Source organism: Aulonocara stuartgranti (genome assembly GCF_965226115.1).
Source record: "Aulonocara stuartgranti genome assembly, chromosome: 6".
Classification (NCBI taxonomy): Eukaryota; Metazoa; Chordata; class Actinopteri; order Cichliformes; family Cichlidae; genus Aulonocara; species Aulonocara stuartgranti.
In genome coordinates this window covers 5668331-5683720 of record NC_138944.1, presented here as the reverse complement: position 1 = coordinate 5683720, position 15390 = coordinate 5668331, and the positions used below count along the sequence as shown (strand labels likewise).

At 40.4% G+C, this 15390-nt stretch overlaps 2 protein-coding genes across 2 annotated transcripts; both read left to right on the top strand.

Moving 5' to 3' along the window:
• The first annotated feature begins 3450 nt into the window (after positions 1–3450).
• LOC309708462 (perforin-1-like) lies at positions 3451–4607 on the top strand. Its single transcript, XM_082536540.1, has one exon. The coding sequence runs from the start codon at positions 3547–3549 to the stop codon at positions 4531–4533; it is 987 nt and encodes a 328-aa protein (XP_082392666.1). The 5' UTR covers positions 3451–3546; the 3' UTR covers positions 4534–4607.
• A 320-nt stretch (positions 4608–4927) lies between these two features.
• LOC309707807 (perforin-1-like) lies at positions 4928–9262 on the top strand (the record flags this gene model as incomplete). Its single annotated transcript, XM_082535354.1, has 3 exons — positions 4928–5011; positions 5210–5745; positions 7875–9262. 3 exons carry the CDS (start codon positions 4928–4930, stop codon positions 9043–9045), a joined length of 1791 nt encoding a protein of 596 aa, XP_082391480.1. The 3' UTR covers positions 9046–9262.
• Between the last annotated feature and the right edge of the window lie 6128 nt (positions 9263–15390).

Here is a 15390-nt window from a genome sequence, read left to right as displayed (position 1 = left end):
CTATGAACAGGGTATAAATATGAAAACTATACAAAAATATGAAACTATACAGAAATATGAACTATACAAGTTATAAACAGTTGTAGAACTATAATTATTATTGTACAGAATGATTGTCTGTACAGAATTTACAGTAGTGCAGTTTAGATCAGTGAGATATGTGGCTAATTTCCACAGAGGTTATATAAAGTGCTAGTGTTTGTGAGTGGTGGTTCAGTCCATGTTATTATTGTGTGTATGATGGTACAGTTGGCCATTTGTTTGTTTTTGTCCATTGTGTGTTCAGTAATGGGTGGTTGTGGGTGTGTGTATTGTTCAGTCCATGAGTTTAATGTGGGTCAGATGTCAGGAGGCAGAGTTCAGGAGTCTGACAGCTGTAGGGAAGAAGCTGTACTGGTACCTGGTGGTCTTAGTCCGGTGACTCCTGTTGCACCTCGCAGAGGGCAGGAGGGTGAAGAGTGCCTGTCAGAGGATCCAGTGCAACCTGCTGAGATACTGGCTCAGGACATGTCAGCATCTGATCCACATGACGTTTCCACACTCCTTGTGCTCCCACATTCACTTTGTATGACACTGGCCCAATCTTTTCCAATATGAAACAACACTGGTGATGCCACCAAAATGTAAATGATTGATACGGAACAGCCCTTTTTGAGTCAAAATAGTCTGCAGCTTCTTAGACTCCTCTTCTACCTCCATCTGTAGATAGGCATTTGCTAAGCCCAGCTTACTGAAATGCTGACCCCCTGCCAGAGAAGCAAACAGGTCCTCAATGCGTGGAAGTAGGTACTTATCCACACAGAGCTGTGAATTGAGAGTGACCTTGAAAGCCCCACACAGTCTCACTGAGCCATCCTTCTTGTTGACAGGCACTATGCCCCACTGGTGTGAAGACCCCAAGTTCAGTCAGGCGTTTCAGTTCAGCCTACACTCGAGGTCAGAGAGCATAAGGCATGTTACATGGTGGACAGAATTTGGCTACATTATCAGGCCTAAGAATCAATCTGGCTTTAATTCCTTTCATTGACCCAAACTCCTTAGAGAAAACAGCTGAGTGTTTTGTTAGCACAGCCCCCAGATTGTCATTTCCACTTTGCTCTCTGGCATGAATGTCTTTCAAGTTCAGTTTAATAATTCTCAACCACTCTGGTGCCAGCGGTTCCCCAGTGTATGTCTTCAGCATGATGTCAGTGGGTTGCAGCAGCAACTGACTCAGCATACTTTTGTACTGTTCTCATGGGAGCAAAGACACGCCACCCCCTGTATCCAGCTCCATCTTCATTTTCTTCCCGTTAACTACAGGCATCAGGGAGATAAGTGAATCCCTCTCTTTTCGAGACAATGAATACAGTTCCAACTCACTATCAGTGTCAGATCTGATTCCTTCACTTTCACTTTCCTCACCAGCAACATGATGAATTCTTCTCTTTTTGTCCTTAACTCTGTGTTTAACTGCATTACCTTTCAGTTCAGGTTTTCCGTCTTTCTCTTTCCTGTTCCAATCTTGGCTGCTTCTGGCTCTACCTTTACGCATGCGTTTCGTGTGGCCTTTCCTCCCCAACTGGTGACAGTCACGGTCCTTGTACCAGCAGTCATCATCAGTATGATTCATTTTCCCACAGCGATGGCATCCATCACCTTTTTGCGACAGCACCGTGTTCACTTTAAGAGAGCCACTTAACTGCTGAATTCACGTGTTGCTGTCTCTGCCAACATGGCATAGTCAACTGCTTTGCAGAACGTGAGATCCTTTTCTGTCAAAAGATGCTTCTCCACAGTTTCACACTTTAATCCACAAACAAATCTGTCCTGTAGAGCATCTTCCAGATACACACCAAACTCACAATGTTCTGACAGTCTTTTCAACACCACCACATACTGTGCGACTGTTTCCTGTTCCCCCTGATTCCTCTTGTGGAACCGGAACCTTTGCAAAACTCCCACAATATTGTCATACTGCAGGCTTGTTTGGAGCTACCAGGTTATGCAGCAGACCATACGTTTTGGGACCCATCACACAGCAGCACTGGCACTCGTTTCTCAGACTGAATGTCATTAGCCAGGATGCAATGCTCAAAACGTTCAATATATGTTGCCCACTGCTTACCAGCATCATCAAAGGGATCCATCTGCCCAATCATTCCAGCCATGATGCATCTACAGCCAACACTGTCGTTTCTGACTCGTTGTAGAAAAAGCAGCTCACCGAATCCACAGCTCGGAAGTCCTTTCACCATGCTATTGTTTGTTTTCCATCCACACTTGGCCACGCAGTCAGTACATGCACAGTAGACGGCCAAGTCTTCCAGACTTCACAGCACATAACAGGGCGTGGTGCCCACTACTGGTGATAGCTTGTATAGCACACAATATATTTTGGCTTATACATAACAAATTCCCTCTTGCTGTTTTGCTTGCACCAGGAAAAAAAATCACACTTCCTGCATGGCTTTCTCTCACTCTGTACTTCAAGACCAGTTTGCCATTAAAAATCTCTGTTTTCTGCATTACTCTGTTATGCACCAGTCTACCGTCTATTCAGTGCTTTCAGCCAAGAAAGCCGAATTTCTGCTGTTCAATAGCGAAGAAATATAAGCTTTTGCAATAATAATGACAAAACCGAATAAAACCTCTGTAACTTTGCTCTGCTTGACTTCAGCAGCATCAGATAATGTTCATATGTTGCACATTACCTGATCTACTGGAGAATATTTTTAAGGTGCGTATCTGCAATAAAAAGTCAGGATAGGAAAAACTCATTCATATTTTTCTGTTTTATCTTCACTTACTTTGACACAAAGGTATCTGCTGTGATGATTACACCACTGATGTGGTCTCACAAGTGTCAGCTTTGTTTTTATACATAGATATAAAAATATGGATATGTACTGATAAATGGTCAGAAATGAAATATTTATGAATGTTTGAGTCAAAATCGAATTGAATTGGAATCGAATCAGTTATAGAAATCGAAAGTGATAACCAGCCCTAGTGAAAAGCATTCACCATGTTACAAAACAGCTGATAATGTTACAGTTTTTCATTCTATGGCTAAACCATTATTAATTGGTGTAGATAGTCATGAGTAATGTGTTTGTCAGCAGGATTTAAAATGGATGACGAGTTTCCTGTTCAGTTGAAAGTATTATTTTCATCACTTGCAAGACAGTGCTTCCTGGTGCAAAATAATGTGAAAAGTCTAAAGCTTATCCTTAGCAGTTTTCCATTTTGAAAAGCCATCCAGTGGACCAGATTTTTGGTGGGCCAGATCTGGCCCGTGAGTCAAATGTTTGACATCTCTCTGATGTTGATAGTTGGAATCAATTTGAATTAACTTATTTATATGCTTTTCTGTTCCACAGCTACAGACTGGCAACAAGTCCTCCTTTGAGTCAGGAATTCCAGCCGGCAGTTGACTCCATTCCCCCTTATTCCTCTAAAACTGCGCCATTATATCACAATCTGATTGACACTTATGGAACACATTACATCACACAAGTGTCTCTTGGAGGTGAAATTAAAGCAACCACTGCTGTCAGGACCTGCATGGCTACAATGAATGGACTAACAGATACTGATGTTAGTGACTGTTTGTCAGTTGAAGCTTCAGCTACTTTTGCAAATTCTGCCCGTATTAAAGCAGAGTATGAACACTGTCAGAGAAAGAAAAACAAGTTGGGGTCTAATCAAAGTTTCAGCAGTTCATTTAATGAGCGGCACACAGAAGCCATTGGTGGAGATATTGATGGAGGTGATATCCTCTTTGCAGGCCAATCTGACCCCTCGGCCTATAAAAACTGGCTCATTTCTCTTAAAAGTATCCCTGATGTGGTCCAATACAACTTAAAACCCCTACACACCATACTGCCATTAAATCATCCTGCCAGGGCGGGACTGAAGCAACAAGTGGAGCAGTACATTAAGAAAAATGCAGTGCTGAAGAAATGTTCAGAAACCTGTAAGATTGGGCACCGATCAAACGCAAGAGATCCTTGTGCTTGTGTCTGCAACAGTAACCAGAACATCAAGTCAAACTGCTGTCCTGCTGGGAAAGGTCTGGCAACCTTAAAGGTGTTCAAACTTTATGCAAAGGGTCTGTATGGTGACAAGTGGACTGAGACAGATGGTTCAGTGGAGGTGACATATGGTGATCAGAAAAAGCGCACTGATATTATAAGTAATGATGACAACCCTAGATGGAGAGAAACATTTGAGTTTGGAACCATCACCATCAACATGAAAAACAAACTTAAATTTGCTGTGTATGATGAGGACACTTACTGGAACAGTGATCTGTTAGGCGAGTGTTCATTTGATCTGCGAGCAGGGAAGGTGAGCGACAGCTGCATGCTGAATCATGGGACCTTCTTCTTTTCCTACATCGTAGAGTGTGCACCAAGTCTTAGTGGGAACCAGTGTCAGGAGTATATCCCCTCGGCCATGAGTCCGTCTTTGGCTGAGGTTTTCCACACCAGAAATGGGGTTCTTCTTGGAAAGATTGGGAATAAGTATGAGGAGTCAGTAAATGTGTGAGTTCAATGCTAAATGTCACTGATGAGAGATGAGTCAATAAGAGAATAAGGATTTGACCATCTGCTGAATATCTATGTGCTTGTATTTCATGGCATTCTGTGTTTCTGTGTGCAAAAATATTTTTTGAACTCAAACATGCTTGTGAGAACTCAAAACTGTAATGCACTTAGTTCAAAAATCTAGCAATAAAGAATCAGCAAAGACAACATGTGTGTTTCATGTAATTATTCAAAAAATAATGTGTTACTGTTTATTAGGTTTCTGTAATGCATCAAGAGGTTATCACAAGCTACAGTTGCCCCATGTGCTTGAGGTGTGAGGGGAAACAAAACTAGTGCACATTGTTTCTGTGGGTGTGAGAGCAGTTAAAAATAAAATCTGTGAAAAGAGCACAATGAAGTCTCCACTTCTACATCAGTACTTTAGCATACTTCAGATGACAGAAGCTATTGATCTGAGCTGGCTGTCAACTGTCAGGGTAAGACGACAGAATTATTTCTTGTTTAAAGAAATTTCTTGACTTGAGCATTTGTTGTACGTTTCTGGTTCATTTCTGGTCTCACTGCTGTTCATGTGTGAAAACTACTTTTCTGTATTAGAAAAAATGAAATATTCAAACTTATACATATAAAAAAAGTCATTTATTCTCCTCTCATTGTTAAATGATTCCATTCAGATGGCAAAGCTGTGGCACGTCCTACTCCTGTGTTGGGCATGGAGTCCCCTGTGCCTTCCTTCCAGTGTGAGCTTCATTGGTACACCACAGGAGTGTGAAAAGGCTCACTTTGTCCCTGGTTACAACTTGGGTGGTGAAGGCTTTGACATTGTGACGATGGAGAGAAAAGGTGCCTATGTGATCGACACTGAAACATGGAAGATTGGAAATGGTAGCTGTAGGATGTACTGTAACCGTTACATGAATGGAGAGAAGCAGAAGGTCCCTGTTGCTGTGGTGGACTGGAGAACCCTGCCCAAGTGCAGTTTGAAGGTCTCCAGTGTGGTCTATGATTCTGTTGAAACTCTTGTCAATGACTCGACATCATCTGTATCCAACAACTGGAAAATTGGCCTTGACATCCCGGTGGATCCTTCAGTAACAGTTGGGGTTGGCTTTGGAGGTTCTCACTCAAGAGATTCCACCTTTGCCATGAAAAAGTCAAAACAAGACCGCTACACCTTCTTACACCATTCGATCAACTGTAAATTCTATAGGTGAGTATGTCAGGGGATATTTGTCTTCTTTTTTTAAAATTTACTGAGACTTTTTATTTTATTTTATTTTACAGCAGTGGTGTCAAACAATTCGTAATTATATGCCCAGTGATGGGGAGTAACGGAATACATGTACCGCCGTTACATATTTAAAATACAAAATATGAGTAACTGTATTCCGTTCCAGTTACCGTTTAAAAGGTGGTATTCAGAATACAGTTACTTTGTTAAATTAAATGGAGTACACGGTGGTCTTTTCCTGTTTCATGTGTTAGACTGTTCCCTATTTTTGGTAATTCCACGCTGGTGGAAACCCAAACAAAACACGCATTAAGAGGCTCTATTGCTTGTGTGTTGAATCAGGCCCCCCCCCCCCCCCCCCCATCATCTTTAAGTGACTGAGACAGGACTCATCACCACATTCTCATATCATCCTGACCCTTCTGGCCTCGCTAAAGCACAAGACACTTTAACGCCCTTCCCACGCAATGTACACAAGCTGTAAATTTCCACATTGTTTTATTTTATTTTATTTCTATTTATATAATTTGCATAACTCACCCATTTGCTGCACATAATGTCATCTTTGTATATACTCATTCACTGTATATAAAGTTCTGTCTGTCCCTCTCTCTTTTTTTCTTTGCACGGTCGAGGAGCGTATCACGTCACATTTCCCTGCGTGTTATACCTGTATAACCATGCACGTGACAAATAAAGAATCTTGAATCTTGAAAATCTTGTGTCTCAACCCCGCGCCCCATGTCACCCCTACTTGCAGCCCGCATAATGTCGTGAAGACATATTTTTAAAAATCATTATTCAAAAAAGTATTTAATATGAAGGCAATAGGCAGAGTGTTACAGGCATAGCCCTAAAGAATGTAGCCTTATGGGCAGTGTAGTCCGCGCTGCAGGGAGAATGGACTGCCATTCCCGTTATGTGTCTGTGAGCGCGAGGGAGAGAGGAAAAAGGAGAGTCAAAAAGTACGAGCTGTGACAAACCAGAAACGGGAGATGGAAGCATGTAAATATAATAATAACCACTGCAGCCAAAAAGAGTGCCCGACGAGCGCAGTTGTAAGTAAGCTATTAAGACTCGACTGTACACTGTGTTCGTCTTTTCCTCCGAAACAATAAGTTCCGTTGAAGCAGCCTTTCAACGCCTCTCTCTGTCTCTCGCTAGCAAAGTTGACCCAGACAAGAAAGTAAAGCTAGTTTTCGGTTACGAGCCTGACACAGAACCCGACGTATTAGTCAGAGGTCCCTTTACTACGGTTCGGAGTCGTGGACCTGTTTTATATACGCGCGGAATAGTTTTCTATACGAGCTGCAAAAAGTGCAGCCTTACCTAATGTCCCCCCTACTGTTACTCATTTATATTAAGATTTAAAAATCTAGTTGGTATTGATATGGCGAGTAACCTGCAGTAATAGTAATAAATCACACAGCAATAGTACATTCATGTAGTTGTAAAAAGCATGATAATATATTAAGTAATCCAAAGTATTCAGAATATGTTACTCTCATTGAGTAAGGTAAAGGAATATGTTACAAAATATACTTTGGGGCATGTATTCTGTGGAATACATTTTAAAGGTGACCTTCCCAGTACTGTATATGCCATGTATAACCCAATTGCACTTTATGTGGCGTGGAGCAGCCAAACCATCGCATAAAAAACTATTAAAAACATTGTCAAATGTAAAGAAATGATATACTGAAAATTTTTATATTCATTGTATCATACTTTTACTAATCAGATCATTAAGTCTGAGTTTTTCCTGTTTCTGTCTGTAGCTTAATTATTGTTCCTCAGTATTGCTGGCCATGGTTAAAATGCATTTTTCAGTAAGACGATGTAAAACTGATGATGTACCTCTAGTTAAGACTGAGTAAAGATGCAATCATTTCATAATGATTTTTTTTTTAAAAAAAATGCTTCCTGGTGCAAAACACTGGATCAGATTCACTTGTGGGTCATATGTTTGACACACCTGTTTCTCAACAGTTTGAGGCAGTTTCCTTAGTATTGTGATTCTGTTTTGAATTAATAGAAAGAAAAATCTAAAGTGATTCAAATAAAATGGTTCAGACATTAATGCATTTATATGCTTTTCTGTTCCACAGCTACAGACTGGCAACAAGTCCTCCTTTGAGTCAGGAATTCAAGCCAGCAGTTGACTCCATTCCCCCTTATTCCTCTAAAACTGCGCCATTATATCACAATCTGATTGACACTTATGGAACACATTACATCACACAAGTGTCTCTTGGAGGTGAAATTAAAGCAACCACTGCTGTCAAGACCTGCATGGCTACAATGAATGGACTAACAGATACTGATGTTAGTGACTGTTTGTCAGTTGAAGCTTCAGCTACTTTTGCAAATTCTGCCCGTATTAAAGCAGAGTATGAACACTGTCAGAGAAAGAAAAACAAGTTGGGGTCTAATCAAAGTTTCAGCAGTTCATTTAATGAGCGGCACACAGAAGCCATTGGTGGAGATATTGATGGAGGTGATATCCTCTTTGCAGGCCAATCTGACCCCTCGGCCTATAAAAACTGGCTCATTTCTCTTAAAAGTGTCCCTGATGTGGTCCAATACAACTTAAAACCCCTACACACCATACTGCCATTAAATCATCCTGCCAGGGCAGGACTGAAGCAACAAGTGGAGCAGTACATTAAGAAAAATGCAGTGCTGAAGAAATGTTCAGAAACCTGTAAGATTGGGCACCGATCAAACGCAAGAGATCCTTGTGCTTGTGTCTGCAACAGTAACCAGAACATCAAGTCAAACTGCTGTCCTGCTGGGAAAGGTCTGGCAACCTTAAAGGTGTTCAAACTTTATGCAAAGGGTCTGTATGGTGACAAGTGGACTCGGACAGATGGTTCAGTGGAGGTGACATATGGTGATCAGAAAAAGCGCACTGATATTATAAGTAATGATGACAACCCTAGATGGAGAGAAACATTTGAGTTTGGAACCATCACCATCAACATGAAAAACAAACTTAAATTTGCTGTGTATGATGAGGACACTTACTGGAACAGTGATCTGTTAGGCAAGTGTTCATTTGATCTGCGAGCAGGGAAGGTGAGCGACAGCTGCATGCTGAAGCATGGGACCTTCTTCTTTTCCTACATCGTAGAGTGTGCACCAAGTCTTAGTGGGAACCAGTGTCAGGAGTATATCCCCTCGGCCATGAGTCCGTCTTTGGCTGAGGTTTTCCACACCAGAAATGGGGTTCTTCTTGGAAAGATTGGGAATAAGTATGAGGAGTCAGTAAATGTGTGAGTTCAATGCTAAATGTCACTGATGAGAGATGAGTCAATAAGAGAATAAGGATTTGACCATCTGCTGAATATCTATGTGCTTGTACTTCATGGCATTCTGTCTTTGACTTTTATATGCAAAAATATTTCAGCCATGCTTGTGGGCAATGTAAGCCACTCTCTATGCTTCTTTTCCATAGTCGTTCAAAAATCTAGCAATAAAGCATCAGCAAAGACAATGCGTGTGTTTCATTTGAGTAATTAAAAAAATTGCCATGGTCTAAGGTGTTTTTGGCTGCCTGTTTTTGTGTTTTTGGACTTTTGGACCGTCATTTTTTGTTATTGTGTAGTTCCTGGTTTCTTTGTCTTGAGCTTTGCTTTCTAGTTCCTAATTAGTTGTTCATTTAGTCTTTTACCTTTTGTGCTCTGTCTTCGTCACTGGCCTCCTGGTTGCCTTCCAGATCCCCATTGCCTGCACCGCCAGCATGAGGTCGTCCTGCAGAGCTCCTTCGTCTGCATGGCTGTCCACACTGTTGGCTCCGTCTCCTTTGGCCACTAATAAAGGAACTAATAAAGGTTAATAAGAGAGGACTATAAACTACTGGCATACATGAAACAACTATCTGAAGTAATCATTTATTAAAAATGTACAAAATTTCATAGTAATATTTAAATTAAATTTACATTATAAGAATTATGTGTTGAGGAGTAAGGGAATTCCAATATACATGGACTGGTTCTTATATAGTGCTTTACTACTCTTCTGAGCACTCAAAGTGCTTCACACAACTTGTGCATTCACCCATTTGCACAATTTTCTTAGTGCTTTCTAACTAACATTCACACTCCAGATGGATGCATCAGAGAGCAATTTGGGGTTAGTATCTTAACCAAGACTAGGGGAAGCCAGGAATTGAACCACCAACCTTCTGATCAGTAGATGACCTGCTCTATTGCCCGAGCTACACCGTATATAACAAAGACATCCAAACAACCTCCCTGAGCGAGATCGTTTTCACATAAAAATAAAACTAATGGACTTACATACTTTTTATTGCAAGTTTATATTGGTAACTGTTTATTCAGTTTCTGTAATGCATCAACAGGTTATCACAAATTACAGTGGCTCTATGTGTTTTATGTGTGAGGGGAAATTAACTAGTGCACATTGTTTCTGTGGGTGTTAGAGCAGTTAAAAATACAATCTGTGAAAAGAGCCCAAGGAAGTCTCCACTTCTACATCAGTACTAGAGCATACTTCAGACGATGGCAGGTACTGATCTGAGCTGGCTGTCAGGGTAAGACGACAGAGTTATTTCTTGTTTAAAGACATTCCTTGACTTGAGCATTTTTTGTATATTAATAGTCTCACATGTATTTTCAGTAAGTAATGCCTGAAAAGGTTTAGGGCTGCAGTGTGAGATGTGTAAGAATGTTTAACTTTCGTTTTTTTTATCCATGTCATTTCATATCTTCTCATTGCCATACAGATGGCAAAGCTGTGGCAGCTCCTGCTTCTGTGCAGGGCTGTCTGGTTAGAATGTAAACTGCATCTGTAATGTTCATATCATTTCATATCTATTCAAGTTTCAGACATTGTATTTTATATCCAGACTATGACTTTCACGTACTGCAAATTTGTAACTGTGTAGCTCATATAAGTTACAACTGTCCACTTCATTTGTGTCTTGCAGAGTACGGTATATAAACTCAGGACATGGCTGATCAATACAAGCATCATTCCATACTTTCTGTGTTGGAGTTTACTGCAGACTAACCATACAGTTTAAGTTTGTATTGATATTTTGTATCTTTGTCTGTGTGAACTTATTCTCTATGTCAGAGTACAGTATCCTACCATTTGCACTATGTGTAAACCTGGAGCTTTATAATTTGTCTCTTTGCATACATTTACATGGCTGAGATGACAATAAAGTTCACTTTGACTTTTACTTCATGGGTCACATACAACCCAGTGTGAATTTAAGTGGGATCAAACTGTTGAATTACAACAAAAAACTATTTTAATAAAAGTACTATTGCTGAAAACTTTGACATTTAATAAATGATACTTTATAAAGAAAATTAATATATTTGAGTTCTTCCTGTTTCATTTTGGATAATGTGTTTGTCAGTAAGAAGGATGTTAAGCTGATGATGAGATTCACTCATGATGTGATCTTATGACTTGCAAGATCATTCTTCCTGGTTTCAAAACAATGAGAAGCAGAAATTGTTGCCCTCCTTCTCTGAAACTGTCCACTTTAAAAAGCAAGCAGTTGGCCTGTGGGTCAAATGTTTAAAACTTATTTTGGAAATGTGAAATAAATCCATTCATAGGTGAACCAGTTGTGTTTGTGAGGTTTTAATTAGCCTTTGTAAAGGGGCCAAACAATAATACAGAGTACAACAGCAGTCTGCATGGCTTTTTACAAAGGTAAATAACAATCATAAAATCATTTAGAAACACAATTTATCTACATGGTCACAGAATACAGTCAGAACATTCAGTGCAAAATGTAACTTATACATTTAAGTATATTTTGTGTTAAAGGGCTTCTGTGGCCTTTGTTGCTCAGCTTTAACAATATGAGTCCTTCCCATCAACTCAGTAGCACCACACTGTTATCTGTGTAGGCTAAACCTATTTCATGCAGAGGGCCTCACAATATCCGATTTTCACTGCACATCAAAACATTAGTAGTTGAAAGGTGAACTTACTGTAACACCAACAGAAAAAAGTAAATGAAAAATAATAACGATAAAAAAAATGTTCCAAAAGCTATGTACATGTTAAACTAAGATTTTTTTAAAAATATATATATTATATTTTAAAAATTGCAAGTGAATGCTCATTTTCCCACTATGTTCATCTTGTAGGAAAGTTATCCAAATGACATAACACACATCTGAGAACATCCAGCAAACCAATCTCTGGTTATCTGAATATTTTATGTTATATTATATAGTAGAGAAACAGGGAAACGTTTCATGACTTGCTGCAACCAGAGACATGTTTAATGGTGGAGACACGGAGAGGTCCATCAGTTTATTCCTGCTTGTTATATTATGGTTAACGTGACTCTCAGCCCGTTACAGACAGTCGGCTGCTGAGTTTACCCTGGTTTAGATTTTAGTGGTAGTAAAATCTAAACTAGTTTACGTGTAAATACACGTATCATGTCAGGGGCTAAATAAAAAAAGAGAAGAAGACAAAAAAGTGTGTGATAGATAATCAGAGCATCTTAACGCAGTTAGGTTGCTATTTTAGCGCAGTCCTACGAACAAAGTACAGAAGACTATTTATATAACAGTTTAAAACATGATGAAAATCTAATTTAAAAGCCTCTTGTCAGACCTCCCGCAAAGTACAGACAGGAAACCTTGGTTGTACTTCACACTTACGTGAGGCGATGATTAATAATTATTTTTAAAAGATGAGACTTAGATCAGATGTTTCCTGTCTATATATTTTGGCTGAATGCTTTTTCACTAATCACTGTTAAAGAACTTGAGTTTTGATTGTGCCCCACTCTTGTTGCAGATTGTTGCAGACCTAACCCTAGCTAATAATTATATAAATATGCAGTCACATGCATGCAGCCTTCAGAGCTGGGGATGAGGTGAGCCTAAGAACAGCAAGGGCAAAACTGTCACGTGGCATCATAGAGGCAAAATGGCAGTACTCCAGGAGGATTTCTCAAAGCTTCAGTGACAGCAGAGACACTCGGAGGCTGTGGCAAGGGATATAGACCATCAAAGGTTACAAGCCCACTTGGCTACAAGCAGACTGTGGACAGAAGACGCCACCCCCCCTAACGATCGAGTGGTGACACTTTCCCATGAAAGTGTGTTCCTTGCCAGGATCAATACACACAAAGCCCCAGTACCTGACAACATCCCGGGACGAGCACTGAGGGACTGTGCTGCGGAACTCACAGATATCTTCACAGACATCTTTAATACGTCACTGAGTCAGGCTGTCGTTCCCACGTTCCTCAAAGTCTCCACCATCACTCCTGTAGCAAAGAAGTTATCTCCCTCCTGCTTTAATGACGGCCATCCGGTCGCACTCACCTCCATCATTATGAAGTGCTTTGAAAGGTTAGTCATGCTTCAAATAAAGACATCTCTTCCCCCCAACCATTTCGCATACCTGTCAAATCACTCAACCGATGATGCAATTTCAACTGCCCTTCACTCAGCCCTCACACATCTGGACACTAGAGACTCATACCTTAGAATGCTGTTCATAGACTTCAGTTCAGCATTCAACACCATCATTTCCCAGCAACTCATTCACAAACTGGATCTGCTGGGGATCAGTACCTCGCTGTGTAACTGGCTGCTGGATTTCCTGACAGAAAGACACCTCCAGCACAAGAACACTGAATACAGGGGCTCCCGAAGGATGTGTGTTTAGCCCCCTGCTCTTCACTCTCCTGACCCATGACTGCACACCATCACACAGCTCCAACCTTTTCATCAGGTTTGCAGATGACACAACTGTGGTAAGTCACATCAGCAACAACGATGAGACCTGCTACAGGAGTGAAGTTAACCATCTGGCAGCAACAACAACCTGTCCCTGAATGTGGAGAAGACTAAGGAGATCCTCATAGACTTCAGGAGAACTCACACCCTGCACACCCCACTAACCATCAATGGTGCTGCTGTGGAGAGGATAAGCAGCACCACGTTCCTGAAGTCCTCCTCTTGCTGTTTAGATGTCCTGCCAACAAGTTTTTTCAAAAAGTCTCAAAGACTTTGGAGTCAGACCTGTTACAAATCGTCAACCTTTCTTTAATGTCAGGTGTGTTTCCAGAACCACTAAAACCTGCTGTAATTAAACCTATACTGAAAAAGGACAATCTTGACAGCTAACAGGCCGATCTCAAACCTCCCATTTCTAAGTAAGATAATTGAAAAAGCAGTTTCTCAACAGCTCAATTACTTCTTAAAACAGAATAATTGCTACGATGCCTTCCAGTCAGGTTTTAGACAGAATCACAGCACTGAAACTGCTCTGACCAAAGTGTTTAATGACATATGTCTGAATACAGACAGTGGAAAAATGTCAGTCTTAGTTTTACTGGATCTCAGTGCAGCATTTGATACAGTTGACCACAACATATTACTCAAACGACTGGAGAACTGGACAGGTCTTTCAGGAACTGTACTAAACTGGTTCAAAACATACTTAGAAAACAGGAAATACTTTGTATCAATAGGTAACTTCACATCTGAGCAGACAAGTATCACATGTGGAGTTCCCCAAGGTTCCATCTTGGGACCCCTTCTGTTTAACATTTACATGCTCCCACTGGCACAGATTATAAAGAACAACAAAATAAACTATCACAGCTATGCAGATGACACACAAATATAAATCACAATGTCACCAGGAGACCAAGGCCCTGTACAGGCTCTTGGTAAATGCACTGAGGAAATTAATGACTGGTTGTGCCACAATCGTCTCCAGCTAAACAAAAAAACCAAATAAATAAAAGGAAGTAATAGTCTTTGGCGCCAAAGAAAAACGATTACAGGTCACTAGAAAACTTCAATCTATACACCTAAAAACCACCAACCAGCGAGAAATTTGGGTGTAGTGATGGATGCAGACGTAAACTTAGAAAAACACATTAGGACAATAACAAAATCATCTTACTATCACCTCAAGAATATTTCAAGGGTAAAAGATCTGATGTCTCAACAGGACCTGGAAAAACTAGTCCATGCATTCATCTTTAGTAGGCTTGATTACTGTAACAGCATCTTTACAGGTCTACCTAAAAAATCAGTCAGACAACTACAGCTCATTCAGAACTCTGCTGCTCGAGTCCTCACTAAGACCAAAAAAGTGGACCACATCAGTCCAGCTCTGAGGTCTTTACACTGGCTGCCTGTCCGTCAGAGGATAGACTTTAAAGTTCTGATGCTGGTCTATAAAGCTCTGAATGGTTTAGGACCAAAATACATCAGTGACCTCCTGACCCAGTATGAACCTTCCAGATCCCTCAGGTCATCTGGATCTGGTCTTTTATCAGTTCCCAGAGTCCGAACCAGACACGGAGAAGCTGCATTCAGCTTTTATGCTCCTTATATCTGGAACAAACTCCCAGAAAGCCTCAGATCAGCTGAAATACTCAGTTTATTTAAATGCAGGTTGAAGACTCACCTGTTCTGCATTTGAATAAAGCACCAAATCCACACTGTTTTACTTTTAAGCTTAAAATTTAAAACGTACTCTTTTTTTTTTTAATCATGCTTTTTATTTGTTTCTGTTTTTTAATGTCTCTGTAAAGCACTTTGAATCACCTTGCTGTTGAATTGTGCTATATAAATAAACTTGCCTTGCCTTACC